The sequence below is a fragment of the Neoarius graeffei genome, chromosome 11 (genome assembly GCF_027579695.1).
Source record: "Neoarius graeffei isolate fNeoGra1 chromosome 11, fNeoGra1.pri, whole genome shotgun sequence".
Classification (NCBI taxonomy): domain Eukaryota; kingdom Metazoa; phylum Chordata; class Actinopteri; order Siluriformes; family Ariidae; genus Neoarius; species Neoarius graeffei.
In genome coordinates, this window is record NC_083579.1 from 64684711 (window position 1) to 64709998 (window position 25288).

Consider the following 25288-nt stretch of genomic DNA (forward strand, 5'->3'; position numbering starts at 1 on the left):
GACCATAATGCAAGTCTATGACTCCTTACAGCTGCTGCAAGGAGAAAATGTGAAACTGATCTCCCCACATATTCCTTTCAGACCATTGCACTGTTTTCAAAGTTATATGTAAATTAAAGCCCTGTCCTGTACGTTGCGCCCACTTTCCATACAGCCCCTGAATTAGACACCTAATTTTGAAAATTAAAACCCTTAGACTTCAAAACTTTACATATGGAAAGCTCAACTAAAGTTGAGTTTAAATAGTATGTGCCTTAACAGTTTATATGTATTATTTTTAATACTCAGAAAGTTATTTAATGATAATAGAGTAGACTGACCATGCTGCTTTCGAGTTGCTTTTAAATCTTCCTCAGTGTCGTAAATCTTTTGACATAGTCACTGCATACATCTGCCAAAAACACTGACCAAACATTGCACTAGAGACTCATGTCTTGGGGACACCAATTCTCAAATACACATGCATATAAAAGTATTTTACCATTTTCCTCATCTTATTAGCAAAACATATGCCAAAGCAAAGTAAATCTCTTAAATGCAATCACATAAATGTAATAAATATCTTAAATGTAATCACATGACAATATTGTTACTATTACTGAAGCATGGAAATATGGTTTTAGTCAAACAATATGCAAACACTTTTGTTATTTCAAGGAGAGTTCATATATCACTACTACTAAGACTGAAGTTACTGCATCTAGGATGATGTCAGTGTAAAACAAGTGGTTACAAGTCATATTATTGCCATTTAGGCACCAAGTAGCTTTTTCACCATATACCCAGGCATGCTGTAAAGGAATAAGCCCAGCATTGCTAACACCAGCAAAGCCACCACGATTTTGATGATCAGCCATTTGTAGTTGTTGCAGATGAGATATCGGATTGCTTTGAGTGGACTGATGAACCACAGGAACGTTGTGTCAGGGCGACTGGAGAACAAAAAGATGAGTCACTAAATATTCAGGACTGTAAATAAGCATTCTTAAGGAAAAAAAACACACTGAAAAAAATGAATTGTTTTAGTAAAATGTGGCAGTATAATGCAACTGTTATTTAGCAGTATAGGTCCATACCATACGGTATACAGTGGTGCTTGAAAGTTTGTGGACCCTTTAGAATTTTCTATATTTCTGCATAAATATGACCTAAAACATCATCAGATTTTCACACAAGTCCTAAAAGTAGATAAAGAGAACCCAGTTAAACAAATGAGACAAAAATATTATACTTGGTCATTTATTTATTGAGGAAAATGATCCAATATTACATATCTGTGAGTGGCAAAAGTATGTGAACCTCTAGGATTAGCAGTTAATTTGAAGGTGAAATTAGAGTCCGGTGTTTTCAATCAATGGGATGACAATCAGGTGTGAGTGGGCACCCTGTTTTATTTAAAGAACAGGGATCTATCAAAGTCTGATCTTCACAAAACATGTTTGTGGAAGTGTATCATGGTAGGAACAAAGGAGATTTCTGAGGACCTCAGAAAAAGCGTTGTTGATGCTCATCAGGCTGGAAAAGGTTACAAAACCATCTCTAAAAAGTTTGGACTCCATCAATCCACAGTCAGACAGGTTGTGTACAAATGGAGGAAATTCAAGACTATTGTTACCCTCCCCAGGAGTGGTCACCCAACAAAGATCACTCCAAGAGTAAGGCGTGTAATAGTCAGCGAGGTCACAAAGGACCCCAGGGTAACTTCTAAGCAACTGAAGGCCTCTCTCACATTGGCTAATGTTAATGTTCATGAGTCCACCATCAGGAGAACACTGAACAACAATGGTGTGCATGGCAGGGTTGCAAGGAGAAAGCCACTGCTCTCCAAAAAGAACATTGCTGCTCATCTGCAGTTTGCTAAAGATCACGTGGACAAGCCAGAAGGCTATTGGAAAAATGTTTTGTGGACGGATGAGACCAAAATAGAACTTTTTGGTTTAAATGAGAAGTGTTATGTTTGGAGAAAGGAAAACACTGCATTCCAGCATAAGAACCTTATCCCATCTGTGAAACACGGTGGTGGTAATATCATGGTTTGGGCCTGTTTTGCTGCATCTGGGCCAGGACGGCTTGCCGTTATTGACGGAACAATGAATTCTAAATTATACCAACGAATTCTAAAGGAAAATGTCAGGACATCTGTCCATGAACTGAATCTCAAGAGAAGGTGGGTCATGCAGCAAGACAACGACCCTAAGCACACAAGTCGTTCTACCAAAGAATGGTTAAAGAAGAATAAAGTTAATGTTTTGGAATGGCCAAGTCAAAGTCCTGACCTTAATCCAATCGAAATGTTGTGGAAGGACCTGAAGCGAGCAGTTCATGTGAGGAAACCCACCAACATCCCAGAGTTGAAGCTGTTCTGTATGGAGGAATGGGCTAAAATTCCTCCAAGCCGGTGTGCAGGACTGATCAACAGTTACCGGAAACGTTTAGTTGCAGTTATTGCTGCACAAGGGGGTCACACCAGATACTGAAAACAAAGGTTCACATACTTTTGCCACTCACAGATATGTACTATTGGATCATTTTCCTCAATAAATAAATGACCAAGTATAATATTTTTGTCTCATTTGTATAACTGGGTTCTCTTTATCTACTTTTAAGACTTGTGTGAAAATCTGATAATGTTTTAGGTCATATTTATGCAGAAATATAGAAAATTCTAAAGGGTTCACAAACTTTCAAGCACCACTGTATGCCTATCTGAAGTCTAATAAAACTGTAGATAATAGTCTAATATTTTCAGAGCAGGGGCGGCACGGTGGTGTAGTGGTTAGCGCTGTCGCCTCACAGCAAGAAGGTCCTGGGTTCGAGCCCCGGGGCCGGCGAGGGCCTTTCTGTGCGGAGTTTGCATGTTCTCCCCGTGTCCGCGTGGGTTTCCTCCGGGTGCTCCGGTTTCCCCCACAGTCCAAAGACATGCAGGTTAGGTTAACTGGTGACTCTAAATTGACCGTAGGTGTGAATGGTTGTCTGTGTCTATGTGTCAGCCCTGTGATGACCTGGCGACTTGTCCAGGGTGTACGAGAAATTGTGTCATACACATTTTAGGGGCTCTATTCTGGGAGATAAAAGCAGAAAAATGTCAATTTTCATACTATGGTTATAATTACACTATAACCATTATTTTTAGAGCACTACTTACCATCCAGCGGAGGTTGGTAAAAATCCGGACTTGGGATGCAGAATCGGTCATTTCATAAGTGTCTCTGAAGTAGCTTGTATCCATTTAAAAAGATTACGTTTTCTATTTTGATGTCTATTTAAAATCAATATTTGTCTACTATTATTGTTTACTTTCACCATTTTACAATCTTTTTTTCTTTGAAGGGAAATTCCTTCTGTGTCTGTGAGCATTGTTTCCATGCATTGAGAGCACAAATTTAGTCACTAAAGTTTATCATGGGAATCCTCACAGAAAGAGCACGACTCAATCCAGGCCCTGCACTGGCCTGTACTACACTCAGGCAGCAGATCTTAAATGTAGAAGACATATATGTCTAGAGCATATGCTTTATGCTTTACAAAGCTTCATATACTATGCATATCCTAAGAAAATGTTATCTGTCACTGTACAGTTAAGTTGTTATTTTTTTATGCTAGTCAGCAGAACATGTCGTGTTCTGTTTCATTCTGTTTCCCAGAAAAGTAACACAGAACCACTTTGAGATGCTATGCACTGGTTTCATATTTCCTATAACAGTCAACACTGTTATATTTCAATACATGAAATTCTATACATATATACCCCATCCTGCAATCTTTATAACATTACTAGCTGTATCGTTGTATTAATCAGAGAAAAAGAGTCTGCATTTTTGACAGTTTTATCAACTCTTACTTGGGTTTCTCTAGAGGTTCTGGGTCATTCCGTCCTTCACCAACAGGGCTTTTTTCAGCTTCTTCACCTGTCAGAAGGTGGAGCTCTGCCTCTACTTTCCCCTAAAAGATGGACACAGTATCACTGATAAACAGGTTATGAAGAAAAAATCTGTAATCAAGTGTGTGCTTTTTACATTTAATGAGTGATTATTGTAGTTTATGCATTGTATTGTCTTCATGTACCGTGATTTCCATCTCATCATTTTCATCCCTGGCTATCAACGGCCACCAACCCTTGATTCTTTTCTGCTTGAAGATGTTGACCATTGGCATGTCTTTTTCATTAAGAACCATGTCAAGGGTACACAGTTTTGGAGTTTTTGCACCACGAGGAAATCTGTTCAGCTCTAGTTCAATTGCACCTGAATGGGAACCAAAGTACTCATGTAAAGACATGAGTCATTCACTTGTGATGAAAACCTTGCATCTTAAAAATGCGCGTACATTATTCAGACAGTGAATTAGCAAAACAGTTGAGTATCTCACCAAGGAAGTCGTCTGCAGAGAAATGATCTGCATCCCAAACTTGCAGATTCAGACGGGCAGGAATCTTGTACTCGGTTTCATCCCAGGAAAACATGGATTCCTTCTTTGAAATGACAATTTTCTCTTCAGCCATTAAATAGTCAAAAGGGTAAATGAAGCGCCAATTGAAGTTTCCTTCCCCTGTTAGGGAGTGGTAATGGACATCTGTGTCTTGCTTGTCTTCTTGCTGACCTTTAAGCCATCTGAAAAGCACAAAAGCTGAACTTTATGTGGACATAACCAGCAAAAACGATCATGTTAAATGGTTGTAATAATTAACAACAAATGCATATTACCCTCTCACAAAAATATCACTGGACTTTTCTCCTGTGAATATATCGTCATCTTCTAGGACAACTTCATCTGTATTCCAAACGATTACTCTGAGTTCAAACCTGTCATTAAGAAAACGACACTTAAAAGCTTCAAATCATGTATTAGCTGACATTCATTTATAACTTTTAAATGTGAATTATAGGAGACAAAGTTAGTGTTTATGTAAAGGACCCTACTTCTTTGGTTTGCGTGGTGAAATATCAAGTGCAGGTCCAGGTGCAGGCATATCTTTTGGGAACATGTCCACCCACATTTCAATTCTCCCCTACACAAAAACAGGTCAAATAGAATGGTTGAGAAAGACTTAATGTCTCTTTACTTTGAGAATGAGGTTAAGTCAAGATTTTGATGCAGTTCCTTTCCAGAACCATTGTTCTAGTTTATTTCTAGAATTTCAGGTGTTGTAATTATCACTGATTTAGATTCTCAAAGATAGACCACTGACCTGCTCAATTCCAGGTTTATTAGAGTTCAGTAGAGGTCTTGTTTCTACATGTTCAGGGATAAGTTTGCAGCCCACTCGTGGAATATCCTCCCAGTGATTAAGAACCGCTAAAGCAAGATGCTCATCTGTCTGTTTTTTGAGTCCTGTCATAAATTATCCACATTATGCAACAGTAAGCAATATTTTCATATATTTGTCTTAATTGGGACCTAAATACCATGATTAACATGTAAAAAGACACTTTGAGTCACATGGTTTGAGATTTCATCATTTCACACATAGCACAAACTGGTGAAAAAGTTCATGCTGACACCTTTCTGTTTTAGACAGCACTAACTTTTTCAGCAGTTTGTGCTACAGTAGCTCTTTTGTGGGGATTGGACCATATGGGCTAGCTTTCATGTCTCATGTGAATCAGTGAGTCTTCGACACCCATGACCCTGTAGCCGGTTCAACGGTTGTCCTTCCTTGGACCACTTTTGGTAGGTACTAACTACTGTATACAGGAACACCCTACAAGATATGCCATTTTGGAGATGCTCAGATCCAGTCATCTCGCCATCACATTTTGACCCTTGTCAAAGTCACTCAGATCTTTACGCTTGCCCATTTTTCCTGCTTCTAACACATCAGCTTCAAGAACTGACTGTTCTCTTGCTGCCTAATATATCCCACCCCTTTACAGGTGGCATTGTAATGAGATAATCAGTGTATACAGTCTCTCTCTCTCTCTCTCACACACACACGCACACACACACACACACATATATATATATATATATATATATATATATATATATATATATATATATATATATATATATATATATATATACGTCAGTCCCGTTGGACAATGGTAGCGCTCTGTCAGGTCAGGTCTGGGTGCAGTGCCTTGCATGACTTAGTAGGCTTATCCTGGCGTGGCAGTCCCTCCCACAAGTTGGACAAATGAAGTTGGAGTGTGTGGTGGGACTGCTTTTTTTCTTGTCATTCCTGCATTGTCTCTTGGCCTCTAGCTTTTGTTTTTGTTCCTCATCACCCCTCTTGACTCCCTCTTGGATGCCAGCTGCTACGGTCACCAGCGAGCAGTTCCAAAATGTTTGGGTCAATACCTGTCTGCTTCAGGTCTCGCTTGCAGATGTCCCTGAAGCACAGTGCTGGGCGGCCTGCTGGGCAGTGTCCCATAGCCAGTTCGCCGTACAGGATGTCTTTGGGTATTCGACCAACTTTCATTCAATGCACATGACCCAGCCATCGCAGTCAGTGCTGACTGTGGAGGAGGTGCATGCTCAGAGAGCTGGCACGATCCAGAACAGCAGTGTTGGTGACTTTGTCTTGCCATGTAATGTTAAGGATCCATTGTAGGCAGCAAAGATGGAAGCTTTCCAGACGGTTTTCCTGCCTGGTGTAAGTCGTCCAGGATTCACAGCCATAGAGTAGGGTACTGAGGACACATGCCTGGTAAACCTTGAGTTTGGTGTTCGAGGTCAGCTTGTTGTTATCTCTCTCTCTCTCTCTCTCTCTCTCTCTCTCTATCTATCTATCTATCTTGTGTGTGTGTGTGTGTGTGTGTGTACAAAATTTCATGTTCCCTAAAGGCAGAAAACTTTTATCTTAAAATAAGATTATTCTGTAAAATAGTTGCATACCGTTTTCATCCTCAATTTCAGTTGGCCCTGTATAAACTCTATTTGCAACCTTCACTCTTCCTCCAGGGCCATACTGGGGTGGATCTAATTTGTTATCCTTGCAAAGCTTTGCTAGTATTTGTGTTGGCTTCATTGGGTCTCGCCAAACATTGTAGCCATAGCTGCCAAACACAAATGGATAAAATGAGTAAAGAGAAAAAATAAAAAAACTGTCACATTTTGTTGGATGATCGGCTAAATATTATCTCTGTACCATGGACAATGCTAGGCTAGACTGCAAATGAATTTGTACATGTATTTCCTGGCAGAAAAGCACATACATTGCATAGCTTGAAGAGATACCACATGTAGCCCTGTGCTTGCTGTAATAGCGAGTCTCCAAATCAATTTTTGTCTCCCCAATCAAGTCATCAGTGCCCACCAAATCCCAGTCATAGATGGACACGGTGAGAGTGGAGTCCATAGGGAATGTCGCATCAATGTCAAATGATCTAGGATGATTAGTGAAATGGATTTTTATTAACAGCATATTTTCCAGCATATTTTTTTTATCTTGCTATATGCAGAAACATATTAAAACTATTAACTTCATATAAACATACTTTCCAAAGATAGGATTAAGTTGTTTAGAGATGTAGTTTTCTTTGTCTTTGACTTCTGACTTTCCCAGCTTAATTGCAATGTACGGATCTGCTTTCCCGTTTATATCTGCAGGGTGCAGATCAGTAGCCTGTGACAAATTCAGTTTAGTTAGGATTTCACACATACAGAAGACAGCATACATAAGTTTGCAGTCTTATATCTGGTTGTACATACCCTTATGACATAGACTCGAACTAAGACATTGATTGGGTCATTGTGTGGAAGGTTCTGGAAAGTTCCCATGTTGGAATCGATTCCCATTTCTCTATACAGCTCATCTGACACTTTGTACATACACAAGGAGCCCTGCAATTAAAAATGAATAAATAATCAAACACCTGACACTTAAACTGATTTCGAAGAAATGTGGCAAAGACAGTTTCATATTATTTTTGATGGGGCTTACTTTGAATTTGCCAACAAGTCTGTCCTCATCTAATAAATTTTCATCATCATCACCACTCTTTCCTCGATAAAGATTAAAAGTGTGGAGCCAGTCTTCAAAGTGATCAAATTCACTCTCTAGCTCTCTGTTGTACACCTGTTGGGGGGAACCAAATATACACTCCACGGTTATTTAATAATCACCCTGAGAGAAAATTACACATCATTGTCACCGAAATAATCTTTCAATAGTCCCATTTATACAGAGACCCTGAAGGGTCATGGTAGGGATTTTTTTGTGAGCTACTATTGCATTCCCTCACAATACTTTTGCGTTTCCTTGCAATACTTTAGTATTAACCCTAACCCTAACCGTTATTGCGAGGTGACCCTCAGGGGGCTTATTGTCTCATCTCATCTCATTATCTCTAGCCGCTTTATCCTTCTACAGGGTCGCAGGCAAGCTGGAGCCTATCCCAGCTGACTACGGGCGAAAGGCGGGGTACACCCTGGACAAGTCGCCAGGTCATCACAGGGCTGACACATAGACACAGACAACCATTCACACTCACACCTACGGTCAATTTAGAGTCACCAGTTAACCTAACCTGCATGTCTTTGGACTGTGGGGGAAACCGGAGCACCCGGAGGAAACCCACGCGGACACGGGGAGAACATGCAAACTCCACACAGAAGGGCCCTCGCCGGCCCCGGGGCTCGAACCCGGACCTTCTTGCTGTGAGGCGACAGCGCTAACCACTACACCACCGTGCCGCCCGGGGCTTATTGTGTCTAGAAAAAAAAAAACAATAAAAGCTAAGAGCTAATAAATTTACCTTCATTTCCTCAATTTTAGACTTTTTCTTGTCAACCTCCCCTGGTACTGCTTTGTTCTTATCCTTGGCTTTTCCTTTTTTCTTCTTGTTTCCTTTCGCATTAGAGTCAGGTTTGATATCTGTTCACAGGAAAGGAGACCAGGCATTGCACACATTTAAGACATGAATTCTTAATGCAAAGAATTATACTATAGCATCTTTCCTCAACAAATTAGGCAAGACAGACAATTTATTAGCCTGCACATGATTAAATAAATTGCAAAAGTCTGACAATAAAAGACTATAATTGTAGCATTGTACTGAGCTGTTTTTAAGTTTAACCACATTTATATTGAAATGCATTTGTAATATCTGTAAAACCTGACATCTATAATTTAACAGTATTTATATTTGAATTTAAAAGAGCAATTTACATGAAAATTAACATTAGAATCAAAAAGAACATTTTAGCAGTTTATTTATATACTGTAGGTTCATAACAGAACATGTAATTTCATACCTATGACCTATTAATGATGTCAAATAATGACTACCTTTCCCTCCTCACTTTTCTGTTCGTAGCATGAGGCATATTGCTGTCTTTACCTGCCCCGTCTGCATCCATGTCCTCTCTGTCCTCTGCCTCTGCCTTTTCAGCCTCTTGCGCTTTTAGGATCTTCATAGTAGTAAACATGTGACATGGAACTTATATTAACATTTTAACTATAAACTAATGTTAATTATGTTTCTAAAGACACTTGGTATATCGTCTACAATTCTTTTGTAAGTGTATAAAATTTGTCTCTTACCTCCGTGAGTGTTTCAATTGATGCAAAGTATTTGGACCACCAATCCAACATGCTCTCATCTAGTGGTTCTTCCTCAACCTCTTCCCCTTTCTTCTTCTTCTTCTTTCCCTTTCCTTCCTTGTCATCATCAGGCTATGATGAAGAGGAGACTATGCTGAACACCTTATGATTGATTTGACGATTTTGCTTGATCAATTTACTGTAACCATTAGAGAAGAAGGAAACTAAAATTTCATTGCTATGAGGTCCAGTTTAAAAGTTTAAATTTTTATAATTCAAATTTGGAATTAGGGATTGACAATGGAAATATTTTTAATCAAGTTCTTTCATGGTTCTTTCAGTGTCTGGATGTCTTTATAGAACAATATGGAAAGGCATGTCATCTGAGCAATACCTGACACCTACCGCAGATAAAGTGGTGGATACTTACCATATCAACCTTAACAACTGCATCAGATGCCTGTTGGGGCAAAACAAACAAACAAAAAAATTTTTTGTGTGTTTTTGCAAGATCAAATCCTCACAATTTCAGAAGAGGCATGTTTGGGGAAAAAAATAAACGCAGAAGTGCATTTTTGAGGTACATACTGAGTCAAGTTTGACCATTGTCTCCATCTTCTTCACAGCATGTTCAGGTTCAGTGTGGATCACAATTTCCTCTGAAGGTCAAATACAGAATGCCAGAGTGTATTTGTTTTATACGTTCAGCTATGTAGCACTTTCAAGCACTCTAAAATACTCTGTGAAACAGATGCGTTGTAGTTGTTCCACTTTGATTGCCATTTCTTTGTATCAAGGTGGAAAGTGTTTCTTACCAGCTTTCCTTTAAATGGAATGTGATTGCTTTTATGTCTTGGGGAAAGGTCATGGTCTAGACTGGAGTACACTCCTATTTATTCAAGAATTTTACAATATAATTTTATTTAGATATTCATCATATACCCACCCATAGCAGACCAATTGTTGACACTCTTGTCTGGTGGTCTGTAGATGAATTTGCGCAATGAGGTGACTGCAATAGAGCCAACCAGTGTATAACGGCCAAAAGCTCTGCAGTCCACAACTCGAATATTCAGAGGAGGATGAAGAAGCTCATTCTCTGGCAGGTCCTATTAAATCAAAACGGTGTTATTTTTCTGGTTGTAATATTGAATGTTATTTCATACATTGGAATAATGCAGAGAGGGATTCTCAACTCTAGTTCTGGAGGCATTACCCTGCACAAGTTTTACCTCATTCTAATGCATTTGATCCAACTTGATGACTTGGACCAGGTGTATTGGGAATAGGGAATAATAAACTTTTTTAGGACACTGGCCCCCAGGACTGGAGTACCCTCTCATGTAAGCGAGTCTTCTTTAAATAAAGCCAGTTTTATCCAGTTTTGGAATTCATGCGTCAATTGAAACCTACCACTTCAAACCATTTGACCAGCGTGCTAAAATTGGGATTTTTGTTGTAGTTAGGAATGAGAGCTGACTGTATCCCCCTTCCAGCACATTCTATGTCCACGCGTGGTCTGTCAACCTGGGTAAGGTTTACTCGCTTGAGGTCCCTCAGGCCCCAGAATAAAATCTGCAGAAAATTGAATTCATGAGTGATTTGATTTTAAAATAGACTGTATTTATAGCATCACTTATGCTTGCATGTAGAAAAGAGCTTTTCACCTCAATGCGGTATTTGCTCAGGACTGGCCTAATGCCAATGGGAACAGGCAGAATTGGACCACGGTCCATATCTGTGGGTCCGTCTATGGGGGGGAGATCAGCCTTTCCACCTGGTCCAATCTAAAATATTTGTAGAAAACTGTATTAGTTTACAACCCCGATTCCAAAAAAGTTGGGACAAAGTACAAATTGTAAATAAAAACGGAATGCAATAATTTACAAATCTCAAAAACTGATATTGTATTCACAATAGAACATAGACAACATATCAAATGTCGAAAATGAGACATTTTGAAATTTCATGCCAAATATTGGCTTATTTGAAATTTCATGACAGCAACACATCTCAAAAAAGTTGGGACAGGGGCAATAAGGGGCTGGAAAAGTTAAAGGTACAAAAAATGAACAGCAGGAGGACCAAATTGCAACTCATTAGGCCAATTGGCAATAGGTCATTAACATGACTGGGTATAAAAAGAGCATCTTGGAGTGGCAGCGGCTCTCAGAAGTAAAGATGGGAAGAGGATCACCAATCCCCCTAATTCTGCGCCGACAAATAGTGGAGCAATATCAGAAAGGAGTTCGACAGTGTAAAATTGCAAAGAGTTTGAACATATCATCATCTACAGTGCATAATATCATCAAAAGATTCAGAGAATCTGGAAGAATCTCTGTGTGTAAGGGTCAAGGCCGGAAAACCATACTGGGTGCCCGTGATCTTCAGGCCCTTAGACAGCACTGCATCACATACAGGCATGCTTCTGTATTGGAAATCACAAAATGGGCTCAGGAATATTTCCAGAGAACATTATCTGTGAACACAATTCACTGTGCCAGCCGCTGTTGCCAGCTAAAACTCTATAGTTCAGAGAAGAAGCCGTATCTAAACATGATCCAGAAGCGCAGACATCTTCTCTGGGCCAAGGCTCATTTACAATGGACTGTGGCAAAGTGGAAAACTGTTCTGTGGTCAGACGAATCAAAATTTGAAGTTCTTTATGGAAATCAGGGATGCCGTGTCATTCGCACTAAAGAGGAGAAGGACGACCCAAGTTGTTATCAGCACTCAGTTCAGAAGCCTGCATCTCTGATGGTATGGGGTTGCATTAGTGCGTGTGGCATGGGCAGCTTACACATCTGGAAAGACCCCATCAATGCTGAAAGGTATATCCAGGTTCTAGAGCAACATATGCTCCCATCCAGACGACGTCTCTTTCAGGGAAGACCTTGCATTTTCCAACATGACAATGCCAAACCACATACTGCATTAATTACAGCATTACAGCTGTGTAGAAGAAGGGTCCGGGTACTGAACTGGCCAGCCTGCAGTCCAGATCTTTCACCCATAGAAAACATTTGGCGCATCATAAAACGGAAGATACGACAAAAAAGACCTAAGACAGTTGAGCAACTAGAATCCTACATTAGACAAGAATGGGTTAACATTCCTATCCCTAAACTTGAGCAACTTGTCTCCTCAGTCCCCAGACGTTTACAGACTGTTGTAAAGAGAAAAGGGGATGTCTCACAGTGGTAAACATGGCCTTGTCCCAACTTTTTTGAGATGTGTTGTTGTCATGAAATTTAAAATCACCTAATTTTTCTCTTTAAATGATACATTTTCTCAGTTTAAACATCTGATATACAGTATATCATCTATGTTCTATTCTGAATCAAATATGGAATTTTGAAACTTCCACATCGTTGCATTCCGTTTTTATTTACAATTTGTACTTTGTCCCAACTTTTTTGGAATCGGGGTTGTAATACAATTTAAAAATCTGGTAAGCACATCTCTATAGCCTTATCACCTGCAGTAGTTCAAAAGCTGCAAGCATTTCACCAGCGGAGCAGTTTCCACGGTACACCTGGTAGTACTCTAGCTGAGGAGGGAATCGTGGTGGCCCATAATGCTCATCAGTCATCTTAGTAATTGGCTTTGCAAATGTCCTTCCCATAAAATCAGCTTTGCCCTACAAATAGATCAAAATGTGCATTGTCAGCACTGACTTATTTTTGAGCATGCTACCAGAATGTTAAAGTATTTACTTGCTTACCATACTGTCTTGGTCATAGATTTCGAGGACAATAATTGGAGGATCATCTCTCAGCTCACCAGCCTCACCATATAATTCAACATTGTCAAATACTAGAAGCTGATCCCATGTGGGGCAGAGGGTCTCGTTCACAATCTGAGAGAAGCGAGTCATATGATTTTATTTGAATTGGATGAATGGGTTATTCTTTCAAGTTGAAGGTTAAAAAAAAGTTTTATTTTAAAGAGGAGACTCTTACCTCTGTGACCTGGCTGTGAGTTGAAAAAAAGACTCTGGTAAAGGGGTCAGAAAGGCCTGTGCTATCTGCAGCAAACAGGCTCCTTGCCTGGTACATGTGTACTCTCAGCTGGAAGATTTGCTTCACTATTAGAAGCAATTTCAAACAGTTAGATTATAGACAGAATTACATCTGATTTATCTTTAACTTGTGACATTAGCCAAATAAATTCTGTTTACTGGTGTAGATCAAGCTGATTGGTGGTGATGAGTGTATTCCCGGGCCTTTGACAGCCTTGTTCTCCTCAAATCCATTTGGTAGTCCATTCAAGAAGTCTTTGCGCTGCTTGTTCAAACCCAGCCAGAGGTAAATTTCAGTCTTGGCTTGGACAGTCCAGCCTGCTGGTCCAAAGCTCTTTTTACCTGGGAGCTAAAGAAATCAATAGAGAAATATTTAGAATTATTATATATAAATAAGGGCGGCATGGTGGTGTAGTGGTTAGTGCTGTCGCCTCACAGCAAGAAAGTCCGGGTTCGAGCCCCGTGGCCGGCGAGGGCCTTTCTGTGTGGAGTTTGCATGTTCTCCCCGTGTCCGCGTGGGTTTCCTCCGGGTGCTCCGGTTTCCCCCACAGTCCAAAGACATGCAGGTTAGGTTAACTGGTGACTCTAAATTGACCGTAGGTGTGAATGTGAGTGTGAATGGTTGTCTGTGTCTATGTGTCAGCCCTGTGATGACCTGGCGACTTGTCCAGGGTGTACCCCGCCTTTCGCCCGTAGTCAGCTGGGATAGGCTCCAGCTTGCCTGCGACCCTGTAGAACAGGATAAAGCGGCTAGAGATGATGAGATGAGATATATAAATAAGTTTAGAAAGCATGATATCGGCTGTTTCATTGAAAATCAAGTCTGACTTCTTGAGTATGAAAGAAATTAGTTCTTTACTGGATTGAATCTCACCTTGAAGAAAACGGTCTTGACTTTTGCACAGTCTTTCCCAATCTCCTCCTCCACATTAGAGAAAAGGATGTCTTTGGAGGGCACTCTAGCATATGCAATGCGTTTTCCACTGCTGATCATCCATATGTAAACATCTGGAACACTGTGCTGAGGCTGCAATAAAACAGATTTGTTTTACATATTGTATTGTTTTCCACTTTTGGACTATCAAATAGCATAGGAAAATAGCCCAGGGAACTATTTGTGGTAGTTTGTCAATATTACCTCATCAGACAAGAATCTCAGTTTCTGGAGGAAGTTTTGTGTCAATTTGACTTTATCCTTGACAGTTTTCTTTTTCACTTGAGATCGCATTGCCTTTGCTTGTTGGCCCATATTTTCCTAAAGATATAATTAAACAGTTTAGAAAAAAACAGCAACAACATACAAGCAAAAATGTAAAATTAAACATATTTGAAGCTTGAGAATTTTGTGGCATCTTCAAGTACCGTACCAGTTCCCACATGCATAATTTCAGCCTTTCTCGATCCAACTTTGTGATCCCTGTCTGGCTTTGGTCCTTGTTTGCCAGTGTTAGAAAGTCGCTAAAAGAGGCATTATTTTAGTTCTTGAATGTATATAATAACATCATTTCATGATGAAATTTATTTGATGCAGTATGTTTTGTTAAATCAGGTGTGCCAAATAGTAGTCGGGGATGGCTGGCAGAGTTTGCTGATTTCCCTGCCCTAATGTACATTCTAAGCCTGGTATTTAACTGGTGCATTAAATCAGCCCTTTATTGAGGTAAATTATCAAACTGTTTTCTATTCCAGCCATCCAGGACAAGATTTGGGGAACCCAGCCCTGGAGTATGTTGGAAAAAACTTTACAAACCTGCAGCCATTGCTCAGTTCTTCTAGAACTCCTCTGAGCCGACGCTCAGGAAAAGCTTTCTCCGTCTTAATAATCTCCTGAACATCGTTCAGTCCTTCTTCCTTTTAAGTAATAAACCAATATCAGAATCAGTTTTAGACATGTAATCAGGAATAGTGCTGCAAGATTTAACAATTTATTAAAATATATAACCTACCAACTTATCTGCAATGTGGTCTATTATATTGGCATTGTATAGTCTTCTTCTCTGATCTTGCCACCAGCTCTTAATATAAATACACGGCTTTCTTTCAAAATATGGAAGGTGAAAGTAGTTCCTGTGGAATGAATAGAAAATGACCAACAATAACAGTGACTGCAGTGTGATGGGCATATCTTTACTTTAATAGAGATATTCACCTACCTGTCAGTGATGACTGGTTTCATTGGTGGAGTGGTAGATACTGATTCCAGTTCTCCACCATCATCCAACTCTTCATCACTGGAGCCTTGGATGAGTTCAGACTCTTCATCACCTTCTCCTTTCTTTGATTTCTTTGTTCTTGGTTTGGTAGGGATATCAATGTCACTGCCATAATTTCCTAGTATAAATCAGACAGTTTATTAACTTAGGCCTTTGACTTTTTTTTTTGGATAAATATCAGATGGGAAATGTTGATTTTTCCTGTTACCTATTGTAACTTCAAAGTTAATGGGTTTGTCACCAATCTTTCTGTCAATCATTGTTGCTTCTAGAAATGCTCCAAACAAGAAAAATTCCTCGATTTTTCCAGTAGCATTCTAGATTTGGGGACACAGGGACAAAACACATAAATATATCTGTTCTGGTATTTTTGAACTTCCCATACATTTTCTGTACTATATAACATAAAACTAAGCATACGTATAATAAAATTGTACACTTAAATAGAGACAATTAGGATATGCCATTACCAAACCTATGAAAACCTAAATTCATACCTTGGCTTAATCAAGTTATAAAGTTTGGACATAATTATATGTACAATATATCATGGAAAGAAATGTTTTAATAATATAAACCTAATTCTTTCTAGCAATTTTCTGAAAACCAGAAAATATCAACCAATATGATCTGTAGGTTCAAAATCCCTTTGCCTTAAAAAGCAGTAGAATTAACTTTTTACAGAAACAACATCAAAGAAATTATTGCAGATAAAATTGGTACCTTTATATCATATATATAGTTTTGACTTGTTTTATACTATTACTGTTGTAATAATCTAATTGCATGCTTAATATATTTAAATCTTAACACTTAAGCAGTGTCTCTATCCTACTACGGACAAGATTTTTTCACTAACAAAGGATGTTCTAAATTAATATTATAGAATATTCCTTAAAAAAAAAAAGAGTACCAATAATTCCATGTAATTGCCCAGTAATGACCTTTCCTATCTTCAGATCACTTACCTCTGAAATATTGGGCACTCCTTCTACTTGGACCTCAGAAGAGTACACTGTGTCTGGAGAGGATGTGTCCAAAATCTCCACAGCCAGGCTGATCAGCAGACGGGCCCGAAATGAAACTCCCTCTCCCAGGCCCTCATTCAGATCCTGATACTCGTCCATGAGGGTGTAGCTCCGTATTGAACCATACATGTTCGCCCAGGTTGGCCCCAGAGTGGGGAGAAAGCCTGGTAAGTGGATCAGTAGATGAACCCATAAGTTTGAATAAGATATTATGTTATAAATAGAGCATATTACACTTGACATTTCAAGTCAGCGGGAAAACACTGGGAGTGATGTCATTGGAGTGAAATATCGGGAATTATTATATGTATGGGACACTTTTTCCGTCGAATAAAAACATGTATTCTATTCCCTTCTAGTGGATTTATTGACAGCATGCAATACTATCATCATATCGCTTATCCTACATGTGTTACGCCACTCTCCCCAGTGGAGAATGAGCATGCAATATTGTTACAATATTGCATGTTGTCAAGACAACATGACGTCACTCATCAGAGCTCATGTGAATATCCAGTGACAAAACTTTTCTGCTGCACATGCACAGAATCATCTCTTTGTCCGCCAGGAAAGAGAGAAGATTAGGCTAATCCAGTGCTACTGCTAGGATTAGCTACGCTATAATTAAGCACTAAATAAATAAACTGAAAACTGAAACTGAAGATGCGCTGAACACCCGAAAGGCTACCAAAACTTCATTAGAGATTCTTCACGCATATTTACAAGAGAAAAGCATACCAACGGACATCGAAAAACTGGAAAAGAGACACATTGGCGATGTAAAACTTCCACGCTAGTGAGTAACTGTGACAATTTGTAAATAAACATGGCTGCGAGGTTTGCTTTGTTAAAAGTGGAAGATTTTGAGAGAATTTTGGCTGCCAGGTTGCTCCGTTGTGTGTAGTTGTCGATGTTGATTTTAAAAGTAACTAAGTTACACAGGGAAAATAATAATAATAATAATAATATTCACCTTGACTGTGCTAGCATTGACCTTCGCTAACACTACACTGGCTGGAAGGTAACTGGACTGCCGCTCTAACAGCACTGAGTCTCGGGTAAGCTAGCATTGGCCTTTGAAAATGCTGATATGAAGAGAGTGTGTATGTATAATAATAATATTGGCTGGCTTTTTTTCGTGGTCTATCAGATATATTGCATTCAGTTAGCATGATATTGAACTCATCTTCGACTCGTTCAGTATCATGCTAGCTGAATGGAATATATCTGATAGACCACTCAAAGCCAGCCAATATTATTTAATTATGTCACTCAGATCTATGATGTATTTCATGTGAAAAATGCAAGTTTTTTAACAAGAGAAGATAAACTACATATTTTCAAGCTAACATGTAATTTTCTTTTTATTATATAGACACATTCACAAACAAAAAGTACCCAAATTTATCAAGACAGTTCATGGATTTCCTTGTAAGTGACATATAGCAAAATATGTCATGGTCTTGGTTCTCCATGTCCCAGATGTAGCTCATATGAAAAATACGAATGGCATATTTTCCAGTAAACCACCCATGTCCGTATAATATAAAAGGCTACAGTATTAAAACATGGCAATAAAATATGACTTGTAATCTTCACCTTTATCGCCATCATTTGAGATCTTTCGTAGGTCAATGAAATGTGTTCCAAGAGCCACATCATTCACTTTGTCCGCATCACGGATTTGAACCTTCAGGCGTTTACACAGTGGTGGAAATTGTTCAGTGAAAACAATCTGCTCATTCCAGATTGGTTCATAGCAGCTTTTCTGGATAGAGGTTTTTCCCTAAACATCACAAGAAAGAGGCCATATTTAAAATGCCATGTGAAAGTGTGAATGTAGATAAATGAATGTTAACCAGATTAAAAAATCTCACCTTTTGACCAGCAAATTGCACCTGAACATATGGGTCCACCAGGTCTTTATTCTCACCAATGAAGGCTTTTTTCACATTAGCCATAATGCTGGTGTTCATCTTTGGTAAACCTTCAGCTCTGTAGATTTTTACATAGAATCGAGCCCACTGACGGTCAGCTGGAACACCTTCTGGCAACATAAGATTCCTACAACAAAGAATAACAGATAAATTAAATATTATATTTGTTTTTCACTAACGTGGGCAATTTTTTTGTATGACAGTATGTTTTCCTTTTACCCCTCAATGTCATCCTCATCAGTTTCAGTGGCCTTGTGTGGAGTTTTGATGTTTTCACCTTTTGTAACCACAGCAATATCACATTTGACATAGCCTTTACACCCTGCAGTGATGTCATCAGGATCACATAAAACAGCCCATTTGTGGTAGAACTGGTGGTCTGTGAAGGAAGCAACTTTTTACTAGCTTTTTAGCAGACTTGCCTCTCACAAATATTGTGCAGCTGCTACAGATACACTGTGAGAAATGCTTTTACTCTCACTGTAGATTAAAATATTCAGCTTAAGCAGAATGGAAGAGACATTTGCTTGTTACCAGGCTGTGAATAAACTGTTCCCACATCCATCTTGAAGGTACCAACCATTGTTCCACTTCGCAGAAGATTTTTAGAATGGATTACCTATGAAGAATTTATATTATAGTGAAGAAAGGGTATCTTTCTATGGCTGAAAAAAGATGATTAAACACTACCTTGAGTAACTTTAAAAGAGAACTTACTGACACCCTCAGGATCCTGTCAAACATGACATCAGGAGAAACGTGGAAGTCGAAGACAAAGTACTAAAAAGTGTGAGGAACAATAGATCAAGTCAAAATTGTGGAAATTGAAAATGCTGAGTTACTGTTTTGAAATGAAATCACTTAAATATACAGTCAAGTGAAAAAATAAGTACATCCTGTGGAAACTGTAGACTTTTCTCAACATATTTAAACAAGCAAACAACACTCTCTTTGCTATAATGCCTAGAGATAAAGGTGATATACTCCAACAAACTACACATAAAATTGACATTTTGTAGTCAATTTCATAATTTAAATTAAAAAAAAATCAGTCACAAAATGTAAGAACACCCTGGAAAAGTAAGTACACCTTTACATTTACAGTGTCTTGCAAAAGTATTCATCCCCCTTGGTGTTTGTCCTGTTTTGTAGCATTACAAGCTGGAATTAAAATGGATTTTACCACTTTAAAGGTGCAAGTTGTTGTTTTATTGTGGCACAAACAATAATGATGATGAAAAAAACAGAAATCTGGAGTGTGCATAGGTATTCACCCCCTCCCCCCCATTAATACTTTGTAGAGCCACTTTTTGCTGCAATTCCAGCTGCAAGTCTCTTGGGGTATGTCTCTATTAGCTTACCACATCTAGCTACTGGGATTTTTTTCCCATTCCTCAAGGCAAAACTGCTCCAACTCCTTCAAGTTAGATGGGTTGTGTTGGTGTACAGCAATCTTCAAGTTATGCCACAGATTCTCAATTGGATTGAGGTCTGGGCTTTGATTAGGCCATTCCAAAACATTTAAACATGTTTCCCTTTAAACTGCTCCAGTGCAGCTTTAGCAGTATGTTTAGGGTCATTGTCCTGCTGGAACGTGAACCTTTGTCCCAGACTCAAACCTCTGGCTGACTCAAACAGGTTTACCTCCAGAATTGCCCTGTATTTAATGCCATCCATCTTTCCTTCAGTCCTGACCAGCTTTCCTGTCCCTGCAGATGAAAAATATCCCCACAGCATGATGCTGCCACCACCATGCTTCACTGTAGGAATGGTGTTCTCAGGGTGTTGGGTTTGCACCACACATGGCATTTCCCATGATCTCATTTGACCAGGGAAGCTTCTTCCATGTGTTTGGGGAGTCTGCCGCATGCTGTTGGGCAAACTCCAAATGTGTTTTCTTAAGCACCAGCTTTTTTTCTGGCCACTCTTCCATAAAGCCCCACTCTATGGAGTGTATGGCTTAAAGTGGTCCTACGGACAGATACTCCCATCTCCTCTGTGGATCTCTGCAGCTCATGCAGTGTTATCTTTGATGTCTTTGTTGCATCTCTGATTAATGCCCTTCTTGTTCGGTCTGTGAGTTTTGGTGGGTGGCCTTCTCTTGTCAGGTCTGTAGTGGTGCCATATTCTTTCCATTTTGCTATAATGGATTTAATGGTGCTCCCTGGGATATTCAAAGTTTGGGATATTTTTTATAACCCAACCCTGATGTATACTTCTTCACAACTTTGTCTCTGACCTGTTTGGAGTGCTCCTTGGTTCTCATGTTGCTTGCTTAGTAGTGTTGCAGAGTCAGGATCCTTCCAGAACAGGTTGATTTATACAGACATCATGTGACAGATCATGTTACACTTTGACTGCAGACAGATGGATCTGAATCAACTAATTATTTGACTTATGAAGTGAATTGTTTGGACCAGCTATTATTTATCGGTTTTGTATGAAAGGGGGTGAATACTTATGCACATTCCAGATTTCTGTTTCTTCATCTTAATTATTCTTTGAATCACAATAAAAATTTTCACCTTTAAAGTGGTAGGCATGTTGTGTCAATCAAATGGTGCTAACCCCCCCAAAATCCATTTTAATTCCAGCTTGTAATGCGACAAAACAGGACAAACTCCAAGGGGGATGAATACTTTTGCAAGACACTGTATCACACTTTCAAGTCCATAAAATTAGAATCAGGTGTTCCAGATTAGGTGCCATTGATTAGAACCTCCTGCAGGTGGAACCCATTTTATTTAAACCTGACAGCTAGGGCTTGGTGTTCTCTTTGCTACTGAAGTGTGTGGTGTCATCATACTGTACCAAGATCTAAAGACTCTCTAAGGACCTCAGAAAAAAAGATTGTGGATGCCTATGATTCTGGCAAGGGATTGAAAAAGATCTCTAAATTATTAGAAATAAATCATTCCACTGTAAGGACAATAATCTACAAGTGGTGCAAATTTTAAACAACTGCCAATTTGTCAAAGGACTGGCCACCCCAGCAAATTCAGCCCAAGAGTAGACCATTTGATGCTAAAAGAAGTCTCCAAGAACCCCAAAATTTCATCATTGGATCTGCAGGTGACTCTTGCAACTGTTGGTGTGAAAGTGCATGCCTCTACAATCAGAAAGAGGTTAGACAAATTTGACTTGCATGGGAGGTGTGCCAGGAAAAAGCCTTTGCTGTCCAAAAAGAACATTAGAGCAAGACTACAGTTTGCCAGTGAATATATAGGCAAAGATGAGGCCTTTTGGAAATAGGTGCTCTGGACAGACGAATCAAAGGTAGGGTTTTTTTGGCCACAGTAAGAGTACATGTGTGGTGCAGGCCAAAGATGGCTTTTCAGGAGAAGAACCACATACCATCTGTGAAGCATGGTGGTGGAAATGTTATGATTTGGGGTTGCTTTACTGCCGCAGGGACTGTGAAGCTTGCATTCATTGCTTGAAGATAATGTGAGGCCATCTGTTCAAACGTTGAAGTTGAACTGGAGGTGGACCTTTCAACAAGATAATGGTCTTTGGCACACTTGCAAATCCACCAAGGAATGAAGAAAATGAAGAAGAAAAAATGGAGGGTTATGGAACAGCCTAGTCAAAGCCCAGATTTGAACCCCATTATAATGTTGTGGGGAGATTTGAAAAGGGCAGTACATGCAAGAAAACCCTCAAACACCTTGCAACTGAAGGAATATTGAATGGAAGTCTGGTCAAAAATTTCAGCAAGCTGATGTCAGAGACTCATGGACAATTATGCAAAATGCTTAGAAGTTATTTCTGTTAAAGGGGACAGTACTAGTTTCTGAAGCAAAGGGTGTATGTACATTCTCCATAGAAGAATATTACATCTATTGATATTTTGTTGAATAAATGATTGAAAGAGCAAATTTTCTTTATTGTTTTGTTCATCACCTTTATCTGTCGGCACTGTATCAAAAGAGTTTGCTTGTTTAAATATGTTGAGAAAAGTCTACAGTTTCCATGGGATGTACTTATTTTTTTACATGACTGAATCAGCATGATACAATATATTCGTAAATGTAAACAACCTTTACAGGAATGTTTAAATGTTGTATGTAGAACCCTACAGAATGGGTTTCAACAAGGTTCCTCACAAATATGTTCATATCCCTGGTGGTCAACATTACCTCATTGTAGTAAGGGCAGTTGGTTGACTCCTTCATTGAAGTGTACTTCTTTTCATCACCAATTTCAATACAGACCACTGGATCCATGTTCAAGCCCACTAATTGTCGAGCCTCAATGACTGTAATACTGACCTAAAATGCATTAACGTACATAAGTAAAATTTCCGTGCATGATTTTAAGGACTATGTATTTAGGATTTAAAGACTAAGGAGTCCTAGAGTTGAATTTTAATCAAGATAATTCAGTGGATGTGGTTAAATTATTTATTTTTTTTACATTTACTGACACTTTTTAAAAAAATCTTAGATCATTTAATCCACCTTGTGAAATGAATGTATATCTACAATTGATGTAATTGGGGAAAGTAATATTTATACTAGATATGTGTGCTTTTTAACGTACTTGAAAATCCATCAGTCTTCCAGCACTAGGTTCAATTTTGATGTCAGGCTTCGATCTGGAATATAAGTAAAACAAACAATATATAATAAAATGTTTATTTGTTACACTTCACCATCTTAATGCAGCATTCAATATTTTGCGGTTACAGTAGATTCATGCTCACCTGTTTACATATCATCAGCATATTTACATATTTACTGTTTACATAATTACCAACATATCACAAAACTCTGTTTACACAGTTAGTACTTAATTTGTCTTCAACAATGTGCAATTATTGGTACTCGTACGCGTCATTTTCTCCTATGTGTAATACCGGCGCTTGTGCTACAACCCCCTTCCCACACTACCCCCTGAGACAATGCATGTTTTTACTTTAATTTTACTTCCAATTTTATATTTAGGACTTTGAATCTCTTTTTATTGCTATACTGTTAAACTCATGTAGGCTCCAATGCTGAGAGACTTGTTTCTGGTTCTTATCTCGTCCAAGGCATTTCATTGTAAGTTGACTCTGTGTTAACATACATATGACAAATAAAACTGAAATGAACTGAACTCACCTTTTGTTGGAAACATTTGTTGTTACAGCAGTGACAGAGGCCAGTGAAATGGTGTCAGGGTCTTGTCCTTTGCCAAACCTTCTGTCCAAGACCTCTGTCTCCAGGATGGCTGGTTCATCTTAGAATACAAAGACAGTGAAGGTTTATTGCGATAATGACATTTATTTATTTATTTATTTATTTTATTTTTTTTACATGAACATTTTAGTTTACAGCATACTGAGATTATACATGCATTTGTAATGAGAAATGAAAACGAACTCAAAGATGCATTCTATTATGACCCATGGAATGAAGTTCAAATTGAGCCTTATAGCACTTACCTTTCCCATCCTCCTTAGAGCCACGGGACTTTCCACGCTTCATATTTGAGAAATGCGTTATTTTTTACTCTGTGAACCAGAGAAGAGAAATGTGGATGTGGCACCATTAGTTACTCCTAAATATCCACATACAATGGAGTACAGAGTGTACAATGACGATATATTAATTCATTAATCCATTCATCTTCAGTAACCACTTTAACTCCTGGTTAGGATTGTGGGAATTCCAGGAACACTGGGCATAAGGCAGGAGAATTCACTCCAAATGGGACACTAGTTCATCACAGAGCACCATTCACATACACCTAAAGGCTATCTATCATAACCAATCCACCTATCTGTGTGTTTATGGACAGTGGGAAGAAACCGGAAACCTGGAAGAAACTCATGTGAACGCAGACAGTAACCCAAGCTTAGAATTGAAGCGGGGACCCTGGTCTGTAAGGCTCCAGAGCTACCCACTTTATGTAATGCTGCCCTATGAACATACAATTTGATGATTTTGAACAAAGTTAGCAGGTACAACTTAAGTTGTAAGTTGTCCTTCTGGAGGAACCCTTAAAAGTTCTATGTAGGACAATAAAACAGATCAGGTTTCCTAGAAGGAGGATCGTTTTAGGAAGCTAAGAACCATTAACTATCCAAAGAAAAGCTCTTAAAAAGGTTCCTCTAACTGTTAAGTATCTAAGAATTTGGTATCTAAAACACCCCAGAATATTGTAATTAGTTTGGAATTTATTTACCTGAACAAAGCAGTAAAAAGTGTCAATTTTAGAATGGCCTCCTTCACGAACACATTAATATTAATTGATACATGTGTACATTATAAACTGTAAAGTAATGTTTGTCACTTTGAATTATCGTTCAATTAGAGGAACTGTATTTTAGCTGTGCACCATTTTATCCCATATTTAATTTACACCTATTTTTCCACCCAACCATCTCAGGTATTGTTGCACAGCAAACCTAGTATCTTGTGATAATTTGGCCTCAAGGGGGATTTTAATATTTAAAATGGATGACCTAATTCCATCAGTAAGGCAGTGATGCATTTCAAAAGCCTGTCATTGTAATAATGACTACATTAACTGATTGTAGCTAAATGGCATCAATTACATTTGCACAGTAGAAAGATTAGGAAAAGAACAGGAAAACTATGTAGATCAAGCAAAGC

General features: G+C 38.8%; 1 protein-coding gene across 2 annotated transcripts; it reads right to left on the bottom strand.

The window, feature by feature from the left end:
* Positions 1-751: 751 nt before the first annotated feature.
* LOC132893959 (otoferlin) lies at positions 752-24157 on the bottom strand. 2 transcript variants are annotated; one of them, XM_060933139.1, is made up of 42 exons: positions 24109-24157; positions 23792-23909; positions 23229-23283; positions 22826-22957; positions 19404-19466; positions 19221-19305; positions 18906-19065; positions 18627-18813; positions 18349-18535; positions 16690-16913; positions 15930-16038; positions 15662-15839; positions 15455-15575; positions 15259-15359; positions 14876-14966; positions 14647-14763; positions 14383-14535; positions 13668-13857; positions 13450-13574; positions 13212-13346; positions 12966-13127; positions 11155-11274; positions 10901-11062; positions 10434-10596; positions 10076-10146; positions 9918-9947; positions 9488-9619; positions 9298-9354; positions 9233-9238; positions 8700-8783; positions 7886-8020; positions 7654-7785; positions 7440-7567; positions 7158-7328; positions 6838-6998; positions 5189-5331; positions 4920-5008; positions 4704-4802; positions 4369-4610; positions 4066-4244; positions 3842-3942; positions 752-932 (listed from the first exon to the last, which is right to left on the bottom strand). In XM_060933139.1, exons 1-42 carry the CDS (start codon positions 24155-24157, stop codon positions 752-754), a joined length of 5328 nt encoding a protein of 1775 aa, XP_060789122.1. The 2 variants fall into 2 exon arrangements, with proteins under 2 accessions (XP_060789122.1, XP_060789121.1); XM_060933138.1 differs by lacking the exon at positions 9233-9238 and having other exon boundaries at positions 8700-8818; positions 9285-9354.
* Between the last annotated feature and the right edge of the window lie 1131 nt (positions 24158-25288).

Excerpts from the sequence above, each read along its gene's own strand:
- LOC132893959 (XM_060933138.1), bottom strand. The coding sequence starts at position 24,157 with ATGAAGCGTGGAAAGTCCCGTGGCTCTAAGGAGGATGGGAAAGGTAAG. Across the intron at positions 18,814-18,905 it reads GATGAGGATGACATTGAGGG|GAATCTTATGTTGCCAGAAG; the intron begins GTAAAAGGAAAA and ends TCTTTGTTGTAG. Across the intron at positions 11,063-11,154 it reads TGAGCAAATACCGCATTGAG|ATTTTATTCTGGGGCCTGAG; the intron begins GTGAAAAGCTCT and ends AATTTTCTGCAG.